The following is a 20,816-nucleotide window of genomic DNA, read 5'->3' as shown; positions in this document are numbered from 1 at the left end:
AGTAACTAGTAAAGTAATGCATTACTTTTAAACTTACAACAAAATACCTTTTCAAATAAGTAACGCAAGTTACTTTGTTTTCCCAATCTTGGTTTCTGCAATATTTTTTTAAGTTGAAATCTGGCACATTCAGGATAGACTTGAGAGCTTCTTTTTGTACAGCTGTAATAACTTAAATTTGTAACATGATAAATGTTGAACTATCATTTTAATTAGTAATACAGGACGAGTTTATATACTGAGTACACTTCACACAGATATTATCACTGATGACGCCTTTTATTGTGCAGAACCGTTCAGTATTTATGATACCAAAATTAATCCATTCTTAGTCAAACAGGTGCTAGACAGCTCCAGCTACATCTCCTCAAAGGACAAACTGAACGTCGCCAAACATTCACACACATCTCAATTCAATGGTTACCAGCTTTCACCATTTAAAAAAAGTATAAACAAAATGTAAAAATTAAAAAAACGACAACTACTTTTACCACTACAAATGTAAAAGACAAAGACCAAAGAGCTGAGCAAATTGATCAAATGAGATATTCAACACTGGTTGAGGCGTGCAAAACCGTGAGGTTGATGTGAATCTGTTCTGTCAGTAATACTGCATGTTGGACTACTGCATACATGTGCATTCACATACATGTGTGAGGATGTAAACTGCAGATATGATTACAGCGGGAGTGTATGTGTTTGTTGATTCTGATATTGGCAGAATTGATGTCCATCACCATTTGCATTTGTAGTCTGGAAACATGGCAAATGAATGTAAAAGAAAAAAAAAACATACATACATACATACAACAATATGTGTGGCAAATAATAGAGTGCATGCACACCACCACACACACACACACACACACACACACACACACACAGAGTCCAGCTTCATCGTATAAAACGACTGACACTTTCACATGAACATGTCAATAATACAACAACATCCACAATCAGAAAGAGAAGGAAAAATTACAGACATGTATATGATAACGTCATTCGTAATAGTGTAAAGAAACATATAAAAATACAAAAATAGGACGGTTACAATATGAAGATATGAGATACACAGACCACAGCTGCAAACGTAACTTTAAAATCCCTTGTCTCTACTCATCAGGTAGTTGCCACTAATTTGTAACAAAACAAAACGGTTTTCCTTCATGTCGTAAATACTTTCTGTGGGTTTGGCCTGATACTAAAACACCCATACACACACACATAACACATTCTGAACTGAAATATCAGTTCTGGCATGAACACTGGATACTAAAATGTGTGATGTGATCTCATTAAATGATTAATTCAACTCCATTTGTATTCTTCAAAAATACAACACACATAATCAGCGTATTGTTGTCCTGGAAAGGAACCAATGTGATTCCCTGCTGCGTTTCCCATTATTTTTTTCACTGTGGATTAATCATACACTCCCATAATTAAGTATTCTCATAAGCATGGCAATGAGATGTGAACGAAACAAGACTACTTTCACCTGTTAGAAAGGCAGAGTAACTTATGATATTTTGTGGCAGATACCCAAAAAATAACATGCAAACATCAATTATTGATGACATGACTTGCAGGTTTACAGTACATGTTGTCAAGAGATGCTTCATACAAAGTAAACAGATTTAATACTAATTTGTCATCTCTTTTTTCATCACATGCTAAAATCGAATTGTACATAAAAAAAAAAAAACAGGCCAAACCACTGAGGATTTCACATTGTCCCAAAAGCAAAACCGACATTCACGCGCACACATACAAAGTAACGATTACAAAGTCAAGTTTCTCTTCAGACTTACTCCAAATCGAGTGCTTCTATTAAACAAATACAAAGTGATAAAAAGAACATTGATAAAAGAAAACATTAAGTCAGGACTAATTTTGACTTTATGCTTCATCCCTCCAAAAAGTACGATTCGGGAAACATTCTGAAAGTGCAATTTGTTCTTGGTTTTCTTTTTGTTTTTGTTTCCATGTGAGTACCTAATGTACATTGAGATGCTTCTGGAGTGCAGATCACAGGTACCTTGGATCCTGTAGTTCGACTCACAGTAAAGTGATGTTACTCAAAATGGAGGACAGACAAGGAAATATTGAGCCTGTGTCTGGTACTTAGATGCAGGCTGTTAGGGTCAGGAGTGCTTTTGTTGGGTGTTAACAGGGGTTTGGGTTTAAGACCTTTCCAAAAGTCCAAACAAAGGTCTTTTTTTTTTCTGGGGGGTTTTGTCAGTCTTTTTCAAGGTTATCTTTGTTTAGATTTAGCTATTTATTTTGAATCATGTCATGTTCAAGATGCTGGCAAAAATTCATTTATATCATTTTCTCCCAAAAATGATGAAAGTGACAAAAAAGAAGATATCGCTCCCTTTATCTCTACATCTTTTGCTTTCTATCTCATCTCCTTCATTTTCTTCTCTGGAATCACTGATCCCCTTTAAATCTCACCCTCTCTTTTACTGTGGTGGAGGCACAGGGGCGTTGGGATAGAGAGAATCCCCTGGTAGTGGAGTGCTGGAATCTGGAGGAAAAAAGAAAAACAAAATAATCTATTAGACAATTATACAACAATTATTTTAGTATATATATAATTATAAATATGGCTGCAAGCAGCAATTATCAGGGCCAAGCACAAAAAAGCACAATGAGTTATGAAATTTAGTTATGCAAAATTACTGAAAAATAATTAATACAATCACTAGTAATACTATTTAATTGCTTATCAGTTTTGACTAATAGTGGCGCTGTTATCAAATTACAATGGTGTGGTCAGTGTGAAGTGAAAATGACACATACAAAGTTTGGTGTCTATATGCAAAAGCATTGCAGAGTCAGAATCAGCTTGGCACCATGCCATCAAATATGTTGATGCGTTATGCCAGAACAGTTGGGTCAGTCAAAAAGCTTTTAATAATACATTTTTGCCAGCATGGTCTGAAGATGATCTAAGCCGATTTTGGCGAAAATCAGACCAACGGTCTAGGAGAAGTTTGAAAAAATAGGTTTTGACAGAAATTCAAAATGGCAATGGACAGCAAGTTCGACCGAATTGGACATAATTGCTATCATTGTTCTCGGTATGACTCAAGGAATCGAGAACAATTTCATTAAGCTATTAGCATTTTTTTTTTAAATTTCATTATTTTTTTTACCACAAGGTGGAACTGTCTCAAACCTTTGTGAGTACTTTCAGGGCATGGTGCTGATGACACACAACTAGTTTCTTAAAGATACACTAATGCATTCGCAAAATACAGCATTCAAAATAGCCGACGCCCAAAATGGCCAATTGGGAATCATTCAACTTGGTATGCTACACTGAACCAAAAGAGACAAATTTTACATTTTTGGGCAAACCATTCAGAAGTTATAATCAAAAATAGCCATTTTTCATATCTCCTGACCAGCAGGTGGTGCTGTGCCGAAACACGGCATGTAGCCTCAGGTCATACTTGTGATGTACCAAGTTTGGTCTGAATATGCTAAACTGAGATTTACAGCCTTACATCCATTTTGACGTGCTCTTCGTCAAATTCGTTCACACGTTATTCGAGAATGATTTGGTTTATCAAAAAGCTTTTAAAAATATTTTGTCAGCATGGTCTAAAGATGATCTGAGCTCATTTTGGTGAAAATCAGACGAACCATCAAGGATGAGCTCGAAAATGTAGGTTTTTTGGAAAATTCAAAATGGTGGAAAATTTTTCAAGACGGAAAAGCCTGTACATTTATACCTGACAAAAATAGAAAAGATTTAAATTGTAAAACAGTAAAATTATGAATCATGTAAAAATAATCTAATCAAACTGAATTGTGACCACATTTCAGTAAATTTTTTAATCAAATCATTTAAGAGCAAATACACTACTGTTCAAAAGTTTGAAGTGTTTGAAGCGAAATTAATTCAGCAAGAACACATTAAATTGATCAAAAGTGACAGCAAAGAGTTTTACATTGTTACAAAAAAAGTTCTAAATCAAATAAATGCTGTTCTTTTTATATTCATTAAGGAATACCTAAAATTTCCACAAAATATTAAGCAGCTGTTTTCAACATTGATAAATGTTTTTTGTGCAGTAAATCAGCATATTAGAATGATTTCATATTAGAATTATCATGAGACACTGAAAACTGGAGTAATGATGCTGAAAATTCAGCTTTGCAACCACAGGAATAATATGTATTTTAAAATATATTAAAATAGAAAACAGTTATTTTAAATTGCAATAATATTTCACAATATTACTGTGTTTATTGTGTTTTGTTCAAATAAATGCAGCCTCAGTGAGCATAAGAGACTTTTTTCAAAAACCTTTAAAAACTCTTATCGACCCCAGACTTTTGAAGGGTGGTGCATGTACACCATTACTGGACAGGTACTGTATAAACAAACAGTATATCACCTTCATATAGTGTGTATATGTGTATGTATCTATGTCATTACCGTGCGCTGCTCCAGCCTGTGCACTGGTCGGAGGAGAACTGTGAGAGGCAGGTGGAGGAGCTTCATTGTGGGCATTAGAGGCGACCACAGGGGCCGGGCTTGGTGTTGGGGGTGGGGCAGAGGCGTTAGTGACAGGTTGGTGGGGTACAGATGGAGTACTGCCAGACTGATTGCCAGACTGGTTGCTATGGTGCTGGTGTTGGATCTGCTGGAAGTGTTGCTGTCGGGCTCTCATCTCTGCATACTTCAACTGCTCCATATGAAACGACTGACGATCAGCAAGAAGCTGCTGCCTCTGATACTCCAACTAAAAACATAATATACATATATGCATATTCATTTCTTATTAAAGGAACAGATTTCCTAAAATATGAAGAATAATGACCAGTGTTGGGGAAAGTTTACTTTTTAAAGTAATGCATTAAATATTGTGTTACACCTAACTAATTGCGTTACTTAGTTACTTTTTATGGAAAGTAATGCATTACTTTACTCTTGCATTACTTTTTCTCATCTGGGCTGGGCTTGCTTGTTTGTTTTTTAATAACAAAAAAAAGCCTCAGGCTGAAGGAAATGCAAAATCACGCCTGTACACTAGAGGGGGCAGCTCAAACAAACCCTTCCAAAGCCATTCTGGATTAGAGAAGAATAGGATGCAGGAAATATATTGGTTAATAAAGTGAGATTAAATACATAAAGTATATTTGTGTAATTTAACATATTTAATTATTGCAGGTATGCGTAATATTCTGTGTTTGCATTTCACTGTTTTTATTCATTTTGAGGAATAAAAACTGATTCACAGTTTTGTGCAAGTGAGATGAGTAAATGGATGCTCACATTTAATCTAGAACTACAATAGCCTTCATGTTTACACCACACACACAACTCTGCACTTACTCCTGATTTCTCTCAACATGAGGACAGGAGAGGTGTCAGTCAATAATTGGAAAACAAAGTATCTTGAGTTACTTACTGTATTTGAAAAAGTAACTTAGATATATTGTTGTAAATGTAAAAGTAATGCATTACTCTACTAGTTACTTGAAAAAAGTAATCTGAGTACATAACTCGTGTTACTTGTAATGCGTTACTCCCAACACTGATAATGACTTTGATTTCTGTCTGTTCCTCACATAAAACTAATTGTTTTTATAAGATCTGTAATATAGTGCAAAAATCATTTGATCACAAAAGTGAAAGTGCCCTTTGCGGTCGCATCGCGGTGCCCCCGCGTTCCTCCCACGTTCCTCCCACGTTCCTATTTCTCCTCCCCCGGAACGCGATTTCGCCCCTGCCCTCCCGGAGGTCTGTGCACGCCACTGGCCTCGATACTATGAAGTATCGAAAAGTGTCTTGTCATTCGGTACCAAATTTCGATACCTCCGAATGGAGCAGGGGAGAGTGGGCGGAGAAATGCTCCTTGAGCAATGTAATAACGTTGCACTACACTGTTTAGACTAGTTATAGGCAGGTACAACACACAGCAGCGTTACATCAGCGTTCGTTCCTCAAGTCTAACGTGGAAACACGTGACCGGTTCGTGACGGGCTTTTACTTTGGTTTTCAACTTAACGTATTTCTCTTTAGAGAAAACCAATTAAGGAAAGCATGTGCCTAGAGCACCTCCTAGTGGTCATTATATAAAACACAAAGGAAAACCCTACATGAGATATTGCTTTATAACTCATCAGCTTCAACTAAAAATACATAAGCTTAACTAACAGAAATGATTTAATTATATGTTATATATAATTATATATCCAACAATAATGTAGGGAAACAGTGGCAAAATATAAGTTTGAAGGGAGTAAAGCCTGTGTTTAAAGGCTGTTAAGGAAATGTAATTTAGCCAAATAAGAAGTCTTTGAGTATGTAAAAAAAAAAAAAAAAAACTTAAAATATAAAACCAAAGATTTTTTGAGGTAATGTAATCTTGTTAAAACAGATTTTATAAAATTGGTATCGAAAAGGTACCGTTCAGGAATCGGTATCGAAGTCAAGGTATCGGTATCGATATCGAAAAATTTTTAACGATACCCAGCCCTATTCCCTTATCACAATTTTTCTTATTTTCGGGCAGCAATTAAAAGAATTAAAGCAATTAAAATTAAAAGAAGACACATTTCATTTAAAAATTAAAATAACTTTTGTTTTTTCAGATAATTTGTTCCATTTATTTTCCCTAAGTCTGTCCAACAAATTTTAAAGCATTTCAAGCCTTTAGAAAGTATAATGCAAAAATGATTTTTTTCAAGTGCACGGAAGAAATAAAATCATACAGGTTTTGTAAAAATGACCGTGAATTGTTCTTTCAGGCAACAAATCTACAAAACTCTTGCTATAATTTAATTAACCTGACAAACTACTGAAAGTAAATATACTTCATTATTAAACAAAAACTACATTACCCATGTGGCCTTACCGCCTCTCTCTCTCTGTCCATGATGGTTTCCAACTCTTCAAAGTGTCTGAGTTTGATCTCCAGTTTCTTCATCTGAGTCTCCACCAACAGAGCCACCAGAGACTTGATCTTCCTCTCCTCCACTGCAGCCAAGTGCTGAAAGAAAAGAAATCAAAGAATACAGCGTTAAGTGTTTAATTTGCAGGGAAGCTGTTTGTTTCTCACTATGATGTCACTTTTTTACGCACCTTAGCTTTCACAGCAGCAGCAGCAAGCGCAGAAGCAGCAGCAGTGGCCAGGTTTCCCTCTCCTACATCTCTCTCCACCTTTGCCTTCTTCTCTCCCTCACTCTCTCCATCTCTCTGACCCTCTTCTGATCCCTCCTTCCGTTCTTTCTCCTTCTCGCCATCAGCTGCAGGGATCCAAAAGAGTTCAGGTAAGTAACTTCATCTCTGTCTCTTGAAACTATAACGGTTACTCAAGGCAACACATACAGTGGCAGTTTTGTACATGCCTTCTGCAACTGGTTATTTTTTCATTCTAGTACATTTATATCTTGCTAGATAGACAACTCATTTGGTTTGGGCAAATAATGCATTTATGTATATGCATCACACTACACATCTGCATATCTCAACCTTTTATGTTTACTTATAAGTCCTGTTTTTTTATTCTACTGGATTTTTATTTTACAAATATATTTTACTGATGTAAACACACCCATTTCTGAGTCTGTTTTCTCCGTCTCTCTCTCTGTCTCCCCTTCTCTCACTCTCTCTTCCTCTTTCTTGCCGTTCTCTCCTTGTTTTTCTTCCTCCTCACTGGGTCCATCTTTGCTCTCCTAAAATTTAACAGACACAAGAGATTAATGTGTTAATATTAAGAAAATATTATAAATCTCATGTGAACTGAAAGCTGAAATATCTGAGACCGCTATTTCATTTGTCTAATTTAATCATGATAGTTTTTTATTACAAATTACACTACCGGTCAAAAGTTTGGAAACATTACTATTTTTAATGTTTTTGAACAAAGTCTCTTATGCTCATTAAGGCTGCATTTATTTCATAATAAATACAGAAAAAACAATAATATTGTGAAATATTATTACAATTTAAAATTATGGTTTCCTATTTTAATATACTTTAAAATATAATTTATTTCTGTGATGCAAAGCTGAATTTTCAGCATCATTACTCCAGTCTTCAGTGTCACATGATCCTTCAGCAATCATTCTAATATGCTGATTTATTATCAATGTTGGAAACATGATTCATTGATGAATAAAAGGTTAAAAAGAACAGCATTTATTCAAAATATAAATCTTTTCTAACAATATAAATCTTTACTATCACTTTTTATCAATTTAACACACCCGTGCTGAATAAAAGTATTCATTTCTTTCAAAAAAAAAGAAAGAAAAAAAATTACTGACCCCAAACTTTTGAACGGTAATGTATATTGTTACAAAAGATTTCTATTTTAAATAAATGCTGATATTTTTTTTACTTTTTATTCATCAAAGAATCCTGAAAAACTATCACAGGTTATAAAATAATATTAAGCAGCACAACTGTTTCCAACAATGATAATAAATCAGCATATTAGAATGATTTCTGAAGGATCATGTGACACTGAAGGCTGGTGTAATGATGCTGACAATTTAGCTTTGCATCACAGAAATAAATTACATTTTAAAGTATATTAAAATAGACAACCATAATTTTAAATTGTAATAATATTTCACAATATTATTCTTTTTTCTGTATTTATTATGAAATAAATGCAGCCTTAATGAGCATAAGAGACTTTGTTCAAAAACTTTAAAAATAGTAATGTTTCCAAACTTTTGACCGGTAGTGTATATTCATTATTCATTTTTCAAATCATATAGTACCATTTAAAAGTTTAGGGGTCAGTAAGATTTTATCAACAAGGATGCAGTAATTTGATCAAAAGTGACAGATGTTTATCATTTTACAAAGGATTTCTATTTCAAATAAATGCTGTTCTTATGAACTTTCTATTGATCAAAGAATCCTGAAAGAAATATGTATCACTGTTTCCACCAAAAAATTAACAAGCACAACGGTTTCCAACATTGATGATAATAACAAGAAATATTTCTTGAGCACCAAATCAGCATATTAGAATGATTTCTGAAGGATCATGTGACACTGAAGACTGAAGTAGAGGCAGCTGAAAATTCAGTATTGCCATCACTTGAATAATGTAATAATTACACTAAAAAAATGAACATTCACTGTTGTTAGTTTCACTCAAACCATCCTTGTTCACATTACTTAAAAACTCATGTAACTACATGAACTTAATTTAACTGAGTAGTATCTACAAATAATAATAATTACTTTTTAAAACACATTATAAAATAGTTATTTTAAATTCTAATAATATTTCACAATATTTCTATATTACTGTATTTTTTTATCAAATAGATGCAGCCTTGGTAAGATTAACAAACTTTTGAAAACATTTAAAAATCTTACCGATATATATTCCAAAAATATAATTCAAAATCCTGAAACTTTTTTTTTTACTTGCCGTAAATTATTAAATGTATTAAAAATCAGATTTTTAATCCAACATTTTCAATGCAGTCTCAGACTTTTGGACTCCACTGTACATATTTTGCCTGTACACACCTTATTGTCTCTCTTATCTTGGCTGGATTGACCATCACTGCTTTTATTCTCCTCATTTCCATCCTCAGCTGAAAATCAAACATACACAGTTAATTTCTCTCACTATTTACTTTAGGGAAAACAAGTGAAAATGTGTTTGTTCACTTACCGGGTTTGTCAGCATCTTCAAGACCGGTTCCTGCGATGCCGCTGCCCTCCAGGCCGTAGAGAGGGTCTGGCCTTCCGCTTGCTCTGGCCGCCTCCTCCACTCGACGTACATGAGCCTCCACCAACGCAGCTGGTACCTCCTCTTTCATTCGAGAGAACTCCTCTAAGAAAGAGAATAGAAACATGATTTTCATGTAGAACTACTTTTATGATACATTTTCGCCCTTTTTAGAGCTTGAGCTAAGTTCATATTACTATTGTTGTATACAAAAAAAAAAGAAAAGAAAAAGAAATAAAATCATACAGTCATTTGAAGGGTAAGTATATGACGGTTTTCATTTTTGTTTGAACAATCACTTAAATAGTGTAACTTCTCACCAAGAGCAGATTTAGCTGCAGCTGAAGCCACTCGAGGGTCGACCACAGAGGCTAGGAACGCCACAGTGCTCATGACAGGGTTCCCCGCTTGACTGAACGGAATCGGCTGATAGGCTAGCGGGCCCAGGGATGAGGAGCTATCCTCCAGGTAGGGGTCTTCAATCGGTAGACGCAGGAAGTGGAGAATGCACTCATCCTGTGTGCGGCTGCCTACGTGCTCCGATACTTTATTCCAGTCATCTTTATACATCTCTAGACCCTGAGAACAAACAGGAATTGTTATGTGTGTGTAAAAGAGCAGAAGTCAACATCACACAAAAGTTTGGGGTCAGTAAGATTTGCATTAAATTGATCAAAAGTGTCAGTAAAGACTTTTACATTGTTACAAAAAATCTATTTCAAATCATTTTAATTCAAAACTTTCTATTTATCAAAGAATCCCGTTTTACACAAAAATATTAAGCAGCACAACTGTTTTCAACACTGATAATCATATCATCATATTAGAATGATTTCTGAAGGATCATGTGACACTGAAGACTGGAGTAATGGCTGCTGGAAATTCAGCTTTGCAATCACAGGAAAAATTACATGTTAAAATATAATAACACAGAAAACAGTTTAAATTGTAATAATATTTCACAATATTTCTGTACTGAATTTTTGAACAATTAAATGCAGCCTTGTTGAGCATAAGAGTATTTTGAACAGTAGTGTAATTTGTAATTAAAAAAAAAAAAAATCATATTAAATAAGAAAAAAGCTAAACTCAAGCATTTTGACTAGTGGCCTCAGAGTTTTTATATGTATATACAGTACCTCCAGAAGTAGCAATGTCTCCTGGTCTGTCCATTCCCGAGTGGCACTAGCAGCATTTTTATTCTGTGCAATGACAAAAGGTCCTTAATCTTTCTCACAGTGATCAGAATCATCTCCATATTTCATTTTGCAAAATTCATTTCAACCTCACACATTCTCACACTCTCTCTGCATCATGTGTGATATTTGATGGCTGACTCTTACTTTAACTGGGCCGCTCTTCTTACTGTACACATCTGTCCTCAACCCAAAGTTCTGTAAGTCGGCTGGTTTGTCCTTCACTTTGTCTGGGAATGAGAGCATCTGTTGAGAAGATGAAGTCTAAAGGGAACGAAGAGAAGAAAAGAGCTTACATAAAATGAATATAGATATCAATTTACATGGAAAGTGTGTTTTTAAGGGCTGTCAATCAAATAAAACATAAAAAAAACTTTTATTGTTAATGTTTTTAGTTCCTTTTAAAGAAAAGAAAAATAAGTGATCGAAGAAATAATAATAATTCGAAAATTTGTGCAGATGACACCTCTAGTGAGTATGCATGTGTGCTTTTACCTGGGATGCTTTAGGTTGTAGTGGTACCAGACTTGATGGAGTATCTGCCAGTACGTGAAAGTGTGAGGTGGGTGGAGGCCCCATGGGAGTGGGCCGACTCTCTGAATCCACCTGATAGTTAATCAAGCCCCACTGTTCCAGAAACGCATGGACTCTGTTTACACACACACACACTTACAGTTAAAATTAATCAAAGTCAAAAAGAACCATGCGTATACAATATAAACATATGGGAATTTTAGAGGTGTAATTCTTTTCCCAGACCTCATAATGGCACAAACATCTCCAGCTAGGTTTCTACGGCAAGCTGTGGAGGTCAAATACTCCTGTGGGTTCAGCCTGTACGTGTCGATCATGAAGTTACGGTACGCCAGATAACTGTAACACAGCAAGGTGTGAAGGTGAAATGGGGTGGATAAAGCTAATTAAAGTGCCCCTATTATACTTTATACTTTTTATATTACTTTTCATGCAGTATGTAATATAGCTGTTTGTGAATGCAAAAGGTCAAAAGGATGTACAGCGTATATTAGAAGAAAATTATAGTATTTTTTGACCTTGGGTGCATGTTGTACCTCCAAAACAAAATTAGAAACATTTAAAATAGCATAATAGAGGCACTTTAATGAAGGTCAAAAGACACATTTAAGTTCAAATCAACCTTTGTGTATATGTTCACAAACAGATATTCTTACATTTCAGGAGTCTTCGACTTGTTCTTCCCATTGAAAAACTCAGGTAGTGCTCTGCGCTCTATAGCATGGACACTAAAAGAGACAAAAATAAACTGTTACATTCGGACTTTGTTGTGACTCTTGATTTTTCTATCATGACAAATCAGAATTGACAATTACTTCCTATCTAAACAGGTGATTCTCGATGAGAATACGTTTCAAATGTTGTGTGTAGTCACAGTACCTGTTATAGTCAAACCAAGCAGCATAGCTAGGGATAATGATATGATGTGTCTGTTCAGTGACATTATCCTCATGAAGATCTGATCCCTTCACTGGTTCTCCTTTCACACTCGGGGAACCTTCTTCTTCCTCCTAGAAACACACAAACGTAAAGCTAACCATGAATGCTGCTCATGAAATACAGTGGGATTTAAACATCTGACAGCATACTGATAACCTAGTCTAATATAAATCTGGGAATTAGCAAAATGTTCAGATTTTGATACATTTATATATTTCAAATTCTGTACTATTTCAAGGTCACCAATCAAATCTTGTTTTATTAACTTGTGGAGTTCATACAACTTGAAATACTAAGAAATTCTTCATTTTTAATTTCATATTTTCTCTCCAATTGTTATGATACTTTAATTTATATATAAAATTTAAATTAAGAATTAATTAACACACACACACAAAAAAAACTGCAAAATAGAAGCATGTTTATTATTTGGTCTCAGATCCAACAGTATATATAAAAATTAACACAGGTATGTGAAACTGAACTTGTGAGCATAAAAACTGTGAAATGTTAAATGTGGTTGATATAATTGCTTCTATACCTTTCCCACAGTCTCCATTGATTCATCCTCTTGCTCATCTGTGTGATAGCAGGTGTGACAGTAGAAGAAAAAAAAACTCAGAGTTAAATTTTGCATATACACTTTTACTTTATGGTAAAAAAAAACCTGTTAATTAGCACAGAAAGCTGAAGTGTGTGCTTTTCATGTTAAAATGCCTCTTGCAATCCCAGTTCAATGTGCGAAGACAAGTTTAAGCACACAATTATAGGTTGACATCTCTGTTTGGCGACATCCATTATTTTTGCAATTCCACTTGGTGCCATTAATGGCACAGAAAAGACACTTCACCTTTCTGTTAATCTGAGTGGCAGGTGCGTTAGAGACAGACACTACTGTAAAGACATACCCAGGTCAGTCATAGTGCCTCCTTTCACTGGAGTAGAATCTGAGTCCTTCTTAGTCACTACAAACAAATATCAAGATTACACACAATATAGACTAAATTGTTAGGTAAAAAAAAAAGGTTAGATGTGTGTGAATTTACCTGTTTTAGGTAGTGTAGCTTCCTCCACTGCGGGAACAGGTGAGGGTTCATCTAAATCTTTAGTCAGATCTTCCTGTTCTTCCTCTCTCTGTCCTCTTTTGGACTTAGTGTAGGGAGTAGTGGGCCTGAAAACACACACACAGGTCCATACAAAGACTGTGTCATCTTTACATTTCCATTGCATCCACTGATTTCATGAAATAACAAGCCAGATCTTAAATACATAATTTGATAGACTTAAATCTGTTTTGTGTGAATCTGAATCTGAATGATACTACCATATTTATCAGTTATCTATTCAAATGGAAAGTATATCTAATTTTAATATTAATAATGTGATAACCACATATTTAAGATTAAGGGTAAGAGTTTAGCCATTTAATATTTGTTAGCCACTATCTGAATTTTGGGGGTGACACTTCCTGCTATGCTGGATACCGCCCTGGTACTTTGGGCCTGAGATGTGAAAATATGATTTACTATAATTCATGATTTCAAATAATAAAAAATACTAAATCCGTAATAAATAAAGGAAATAAATAATAAATTTTAAATAATTACATTTCAGAAATGAAACAAATATCACTGAGAATCAATAGTTTAAGATTCAGTAATAAAAATACCCTTTCTTGGTGTTTTTCTTCTTGCTCTCCTGTGGTGGAGGTGTGGGAGATGGAGATGGGGAGCGTTTCCTCTTTTTGGCACTGCTGGGTTTTTTATCCCTCCTTTCATCTGGAGTGCTCACTTCATCTGTGAGAGTCTTCGCTGAAATCCTCTTCCTCCTCGGTCCTCCCTCTCCCACCTCATAGTCTTCCTCATTCATCCACTCATTAAACTGATCCAGGTCCAGAATCCACTTGGCATGGACCTACACACACAAACACATAAACTTCCAGTCAGGATGATAAATGGCTGGATTTCTCAGATAACAATCAGCTAATCAATGGTATTGTAAAAACATGAAAGACAGAGAGAGAACATGTGCAAGACAAAAGAGACAAAGAAAAAGAGAGGTAAAGGACTGGAGACAGATGGAGAGAGGTAAAGGGGGGGTTCTAACCTTCCTGGGTTTCTCAGCAGTGGGCGGATCCTCCACAGCAGCCTCCACCTCACTGGCTGAGATCCATGTGTCATAACTACATCATGAACACAGCACATTAATCCTGCATTCACATACACACCTGAACTATGTATATGTGTGTGTGCGTGTGTGTGTGTGTTCACCTGTCAGGCCAGTAGCCCCAGTGTAGCAGCATCTGTTTGTCTCTCTTCATTACAGGACGGACCCACTCTTCTAAAAACCACACACACATACCAATTACAATATTACTACAGAAAAACATTCTTCTTTTTAATTTTCTCTTTAAAAAATTAAATGGAGGGGTACAAAGGGGCTAAAAGCCTTGACAAACAAGTCTTTTTAATTAATTTTGGGAGCAAATAAGAAGAGCATTTTACCCTAGGGGGGTGTTTAGCCCCGTTGTACCCTACACATGTGTGTGAATATATATTTTTACACTATGAACAACACACAGCAGAACATACCATCCTCCAGACTAGCAGGAATAGGCACCACTACATGAGAGCTAGAAAGCTTATCTTCAGTCACAGACCCCTACAAACACACATATACATTTATAATAAGACGGGGTCATTTCTTGATCCTGATTGACTTAAAATAAGCAAAAACGGGAACAAAGCACGCACATCACCGGCAAAAATGCTCAAGTTGGGTGCTTAACAAAGGAAACAATAAAAAAACAGAAAAAAGTCACCACAGCAAGGCTCCAAAAATGCAAAATTTTTAATGGACTCTGCGTACTCGAAATGTTACCTTTGTGAGAAAATCATGAAAATTACAATGATTTTTAAAATTAAGCGAATATAAATTAAGCGACATTGTAAATAAAGCTGTGAAAGTAGGTTAGTTTTATATCTTAACTTTTAAGGTGTTTCAGGGCATATATATATATATATATATATATATGTACACACTACCAGTCAAAAGTTTATAATCAGTAAGATTTGTAATTTTTTTAAAAGAAGTTTTGTCTGCTCACCAAGGCTGCATTTATTTAATTAAAAATACAGTAAAAACAGTAATATTGTGAAATATTATTACAATTTAAAATAACTGTTTTCTGTTTGAATATATTTTATAAAGTAATTTAAGTAATTTATCCCTGTGATCAAAGCTGAATTTTCAGCATCATTACTCCAGTCTTCAGTGTCACATGATCCTTCAGAAATCATTCTAATATGCTGAACTGCTGCTCAAGAAACATTTGTTGTGTACAATTCTACAAAATATTTGTGTACAATATTTTTTTTTTCAGGATTTGAAAATAGAAAATAATTTGATGAATAGAAAGTTCAAAAGAACAGTATTTATTTGAAATCTAATCTTTTGTAACATTATAAATGCATCCTTGCTGAATAAAAGTATTAATTTCTTTAATTTCTTATCAAAAAAATAAAAATAAAAAATCTTACTGAGCCCAAACTTTTGAACGGTAGTGTATAATGTTATAAAATCTTTGTATTTCAGATAAATGCTGTTCTTCTGAACTTTCTATTCATCAAGGAATCCTGAAGAAAAAGTACACAACTGTTTTCAACATTGATAATAATCATAAATGTTTCTTGAGCAGCAAATCAGCATATTAGAATGATTTCTGAAGGATCATGTGACACTGAAGACTGGAGTAATGATGCTGAAAATTCAGCTTTGCAATCACAGGAATAAATTACTTTATAAAATATATTCAAACAGAAAGCAGTTATTTTAAATTGTAATAATATTTCACAATATTACTGTTTTTACTGTATTTTTAATTAAATAAATGCAGCCTTGGTGAGCAGACGAAACTTCTTTTAAAAACATTAAAAATCTTACCGATTACAAACTTTTGACCGGTAATGTGTATATATATATATATATATATATATATATACATATATATATGTGTATATGTATATATATATATATATATATAAAAAAAATTTATACCATAGTCTGTCTAAATATACTTGATTCTGATTGGCTGGAAGGTGTGCAATAAAACCGTTTAATGCACAGGTAATGCGCTGTTCTCATTAAAGCTGCTCTCAGTGAAGCGCGCACATGAAAACAGGAGCACAGAAACTTGTTGTCAACTCTGCCCTGCAACTTTTATTAATAAATTAACTTCACTACTGAATCGCTACAATTTATTACTCAGCAAGGAGGTTGTAACGTCACTGTTTTTGAAGTAATTAATCTCACAGCTTCTATGCTAGTAGAGAGGCAGACGCAGACGCAAGTAATCTCTCTCTCTAGCTAAAAAACTGAAATGAATAAATAAATAAATAATACTAAAAAAAACTTTTTGAAAATACAATATCTAGTCATAATGACCTTTGTAACAACTAAAACTATTGTCTTTTTGCAAGTACCTGGTGTCGTTTGATAATGTCCTTCAGTTTTCCCAGTAGCTTGGGCTCTATCTCTGAACTCAGGTAAATCACAGGTCGGGACAAACAGTTATTCTACAAAGGAAAAAACACATCATTATTCAATACTTCATCTCACATGTGCATATACTAATAAATCAAACCAATTGATGACTGCAAGTGATGTCTTAAATAAATGTTCGCTTGACTGTGTGTGTGAAATTGTGCGTTTGATACAAACCTGTACCAAAGACTTTTCTATAGTCATGAACATTTCAACATTGCGGTCCATTCTCGAAGGGTTCTGAAAGTCAAATCTCCTCCTGATGGATACAAAAGTGAACAGCTATTAAGTATTAATTAGGTTTTTGATCTGTAATCATTGAAGTGGCACTTCATGTATCACTGGTAAGTACTTTAACACTACAGGATTATTACACTAATAGAAAGTTCAAAGGCAGCAACATAAAAATGTCATTCAGAATCTATTCAGGAGCATAAGGACCAATTCACACCACGAGGGAGGTGAATCACAACTCTCTTGGTGAGTGTGTCATAAGGTTAAGTGTCAGAGAAATTATACAACAACTGATTAAGCCACTCAAAAAAGTGGCAAACATACATGTTAAATGAATAGATACTTAAGTCCACATGATGAATATATTTTACATGACATCCTATCTGAAGATGGAAGAACATTTTAACAATCATTCTAAAATATTTTGATTTTTTTTTTTTACATTTGGAATAAAAGCCTACTATATATATATATAAACCAAAAATATTATTTTTCATTTTCATTATTAATTTACATTTAATTGGCGTGATTATAGAATAATTAAATAATAAATAATAAAGAGAAGTGAATGAAAAAGAGGGAGACAGAAGACCATTACCATCCTTGATCACTCTTGAACTTGTAGGCAGCAGCCAGAATATGACACAGAGATCCTCCAGATTTGAAATCCAAAAAACACTTCATCTAAGGGTGAGAGGAGAGCATTATCAGCACTCTACATGGTGCAATGCTTACTGTAATGCATTCAATTCAATACTATTATGAAAGCAGGCTTGTGTGAGTACCGGTAGTTTAGTGAGGGGAGGGTTGCTGACATGTCGGCCAAACACTTCCTCCTGAAACTGAAGCAGTTGAACCACCAGACTTGACAAAGATTTATTGGTGGGGGGCTCTGCTTGAATATACTAGAAAGAACCACACAAAGTTTTATGATCTAGACAATATAATAAAAAGAACATTTATGTGGATTAGTCACAGAGAAATACATCAACCAGGCAGATTAATCGGTCAATATTTGGCCATTCCGATATATTACAATTATATTGTGTACATGTTGTGACAATTGCAAAATCATTATACATTATTACTTATACTGTGGGGTTAAAATTCATGTTAATTCAAACTTTCACTCGAATTTAATGTTGATTATATAATTCATTAAATGAATATATTAAATTAGAAACATGAAAAATAAATATACTTTCTCTAAGATTTCACCAAGTCATGATCTAAAGCATATGGACATGCTTGGTCTGTCAGCTTTCCTCCATTCATAAATGGAACATCTACACAATCTGCATCACATGACTATTTAAAAGTTAAAATCAGTACCTTTAAATGACATAAAAGTGAAGGATGCTCTGAGCAATATAATAGTCATAAGTAATATGACAGGACATCAATGCATCCTCAAATGCTGTCATGACAGTGCACATATTTTATAAATAAGTTTCATATTTTTATTTGCAATTTCAATGTTTCATTCATTTAATGTTTCTATATTGTAACCTTAATTTGATAATATTATTTATGCAACGCTAATTCCTGTGTAAATGCATACAAATTAGGTTTGCTTTGAACTGGATTATATGAAAAGACGTTTTTATATGCAAGGAATTCCTTTCTTTACATCACATATGAAATGACAATTTGACAATTTCATGCAACTGAGGTGTTTTATTAACAGGAAATTAGATTTCGTTGCATACTATAGTCGAAATCCACACATTGTTTTATTGTATCAAGTAATTTCCAAGTGTAAATTGTATAGAGAAGAAATACTCTTCACATCCGAGTGTGAATTTCTCATCGTCTGTATCACATTGCTGCTTTTTATATGCACAGCGCGCGAGGTTTGGCTACACATCTGGATTCACGCACTTGCGCTGCCAATACCGCAGACTCGTTACACGAGCTGGCCTTTCCTTGAATAAAAGAGAAAGGCCATTCATAAAAACATATTAGATAAGGTCTAATGACTACTCAGAGATGTAGAAACGACATCAGATATTGAAGATGAAGCCGATTCTTCGGTACGTCTTAAGACTTTTCTCAAGACGCGCATGCAGCATCTTCTATTGTCTGAGACGCATCAGACTGTGGATTTTAAACAGCTGGATTTCTCTCCATCTCCTTTCCTGCCCTCCCCTCTCCTTTCTGCCTAACGTTACCCGCATCGAGTCTGTCCTTTCCTGCACACAAAACTCAATGACCGTTCGTGCTGGTTACAAATAAACGAATGGTACCTTTTTATAATTCTTGCCCAGCCAAACCCGGACATTGTCGAACTGCGAGACGGTATCAGACGCTTCGAAATATTTTACATTCGGGCCGCCGTCTTTCTTCCGTACCGCCATCTTTGTCTGCTCGAAAGTTTTGCCATCCACCGCCCCCTGGCGTTCATTTGTTTTTGCTAGAAAAGTCGAAAGTAATAGTCAATGGGCTATGAAACGACCCCCATTCTGGCTCAAATTCTAGGCTTGCGCTTCTCTTGGAGCCTTGAGAAAACTTGAGCCAAAATGGCGGACAAGGGGGGCCAGTGACTTCCCGGTATCCCATCCCCCTTCACAAATAGTCAAATCACATCTCCATACCGAGCTTTGCACAATAGATTGTTGTAGTCTTCATATTTTAGTACCTTGAATGGCCATCTAGCACCTCGTTTAAAATAGCCTCAAGCTGTAAAAATGTAGAGACAGTTTACCCAAATCACTTGATTTTTGAACGCTCAATAATAGGCTACTTACCACGCACCAGCAAACGGTAAGTAATTTGAATGGTTAGTGATAATGATCAGTAACCAAATGTGTCTGTTAACACCCCATAAATGTATAACTCAAGGTGTTGTTGAACTGGATGCTCTGGATGCATCTCGGAACTTTTCAAGTTCAAGTCCAGTTTTCGCAGCAAATAGCAATACCTAAAATATCCAATAGGTGTTGCTGTTGTCTAAAATAAAGTTGTCAATTCTGCGTCTGTTTAGTGCTGGTTGTTCGGTAAGTAGACTCACTAATAAACATGTGGCAACATAGTTTACTCTCATGCACTGCCCATTTAATGGCTCAGTTAACATGCTTAACATGTTTATGCTTATGATACCTCGTGACTTTTCCTGCTGCATCACCTTTATGAAAGTTCATGCCTACTTTATGATAAAACGGATTTAAAAAATGTTCATAGGTGTTTTTTATTTGGTCAGAATGTGACAGCAAAATATTGTGGGCATTTCCAATGGCCATTTGTATGTGAAGATTGTCAGAGAGAAGGACATTATTTTATTTCAATGTAGCATTATCTATCTATCTATCTATCTATCTATCTATCTATCTATCTATCTATCTATCCATTTACCATCCATCCTCTGTATGTCTATCTGTCTGTGTGGCTGTCTGAAAGTTGCACATTGCTAATAAATATGGATAAGTTTTCATGTCTATGTAGGGGATGAGTTTCATTCGCCCGTCTGTGGTTTTTCAAATGATATCTTAAACTGTGATTGTGAGGCTTTGCGTACACAATAAGATTGTGTAGATTGTCAGTGTAGATTGACAAACAGTGAAACTTTCTCCTTCCTAACCATGTTTCTGTCTAAGTCATCATAATTTCAGAGAGTGTTGGTGTTGCTGTCTAGCCAACATCTCTTTGA

At 34.8% G+C, this 20,816-nt stretch overlaps 1 protein-coding gene across 1 annotated transcript; it reads right to left on the bottom strand.

Moving 5' to 3' along the window:
- Positions 1 to 260: 260 nt before the first annotated feature.
- On the bottom strand, positions 261 to 19,549 carry smarcc2 (SWI/SNF related, matrix associated, actin dependent regulator of chromatin, subfamily c, member 2). Its single transcript, XM_051897551.1, has 26 exons — positions 19,417 to 19,549; positions 17,956 to 18,075; positions 17,769 to 17,854; positions 17,114 to 17,195; positions 16,876 to 16,968; positions 14,986 to 15,055; positions 14,665 to 14,734; positions 14,501 to 14,576; positions 14,064 to 14,308; positions 13,441 to 13,565; positions 13,303 to 13,359; positions 12,936 to 12,973; positions 12,335 to 12,465; positions 12,112 to 12,183; positions 11,681 to 11,794; positions 11,417 to 11,570; positions 11,069 to 11,185; positions 10,865 to 10,927; positions 10,046 to 10,304; positions 9,669 to 9,830; positions 9,521 to 9,588; positions 7,578 to 7,698; positions 7,106 to 7,269; positions 6,879 to 7,013; positions 4,454 to 4,760; positions 261 to 2,530 (listed from the first exon to the last, which is right to left on the bottom strand). The coding sequence occupies exons 1-26, from the start codon at positions 19,525 to 19,527 to the stop codon at positions 2,466 to 2,468; spliced, it is 3,105 nt and encodes a 1,034-aa protein (XP_051753511.1). The 5' UTR covers positions 19,528 to 19,549; the 3' UTR covers positions 261 to 2,465.
- Between the last annotated feature and the right edge of the window lie 1,267 nt (positions 19,550 to 20,816).

This window comes from Ctenopharyngodon idella, chromosome 6, assembly GCF_019924925.1.
Source record: "Ctenopharyngodon idella isolate HZGC_01 chromosome 6, HZGC01, whole genome shotgun sequence".
Classification (NCBI taxonomy): domain Eukaryota; kingdom Metazoa; phylum Chordata; class Actinopteri; order Cypriniformes; family Xenocyprididae; genus Ctenopharyngodon; species Ctenopharyngodon idella.
Note: the sequence above shows the minus strand (reverse complement) of the source record. Positions and strands in the feature narration are given on the sequence as shown.

Bases quoted from the DNA above. Each gene is read 5' to 3' on its own strand.
- smarcc2 (XM_051897551.1), bottom strand. From the start codon at position 19,527: ATGGCGGTACGGAAGAAAGACGGCGGCCCGAATGTAAAATATTTCGAA. The intron at 15,056-16,875 runs GTACTTGCAAAA...GTGTGTTTGTAG, and splicing joins ACATTATCAAACGACACCAG to GGGTCTGTGACTGAAGATAA. The intron at 12,184-12,334 runs GTACTGTGACTA...TGTCTCTTTTAG, and splicing joins GCTTGGTTTGACTATAACAG to TGTCCATGCTATAGAGCGCA.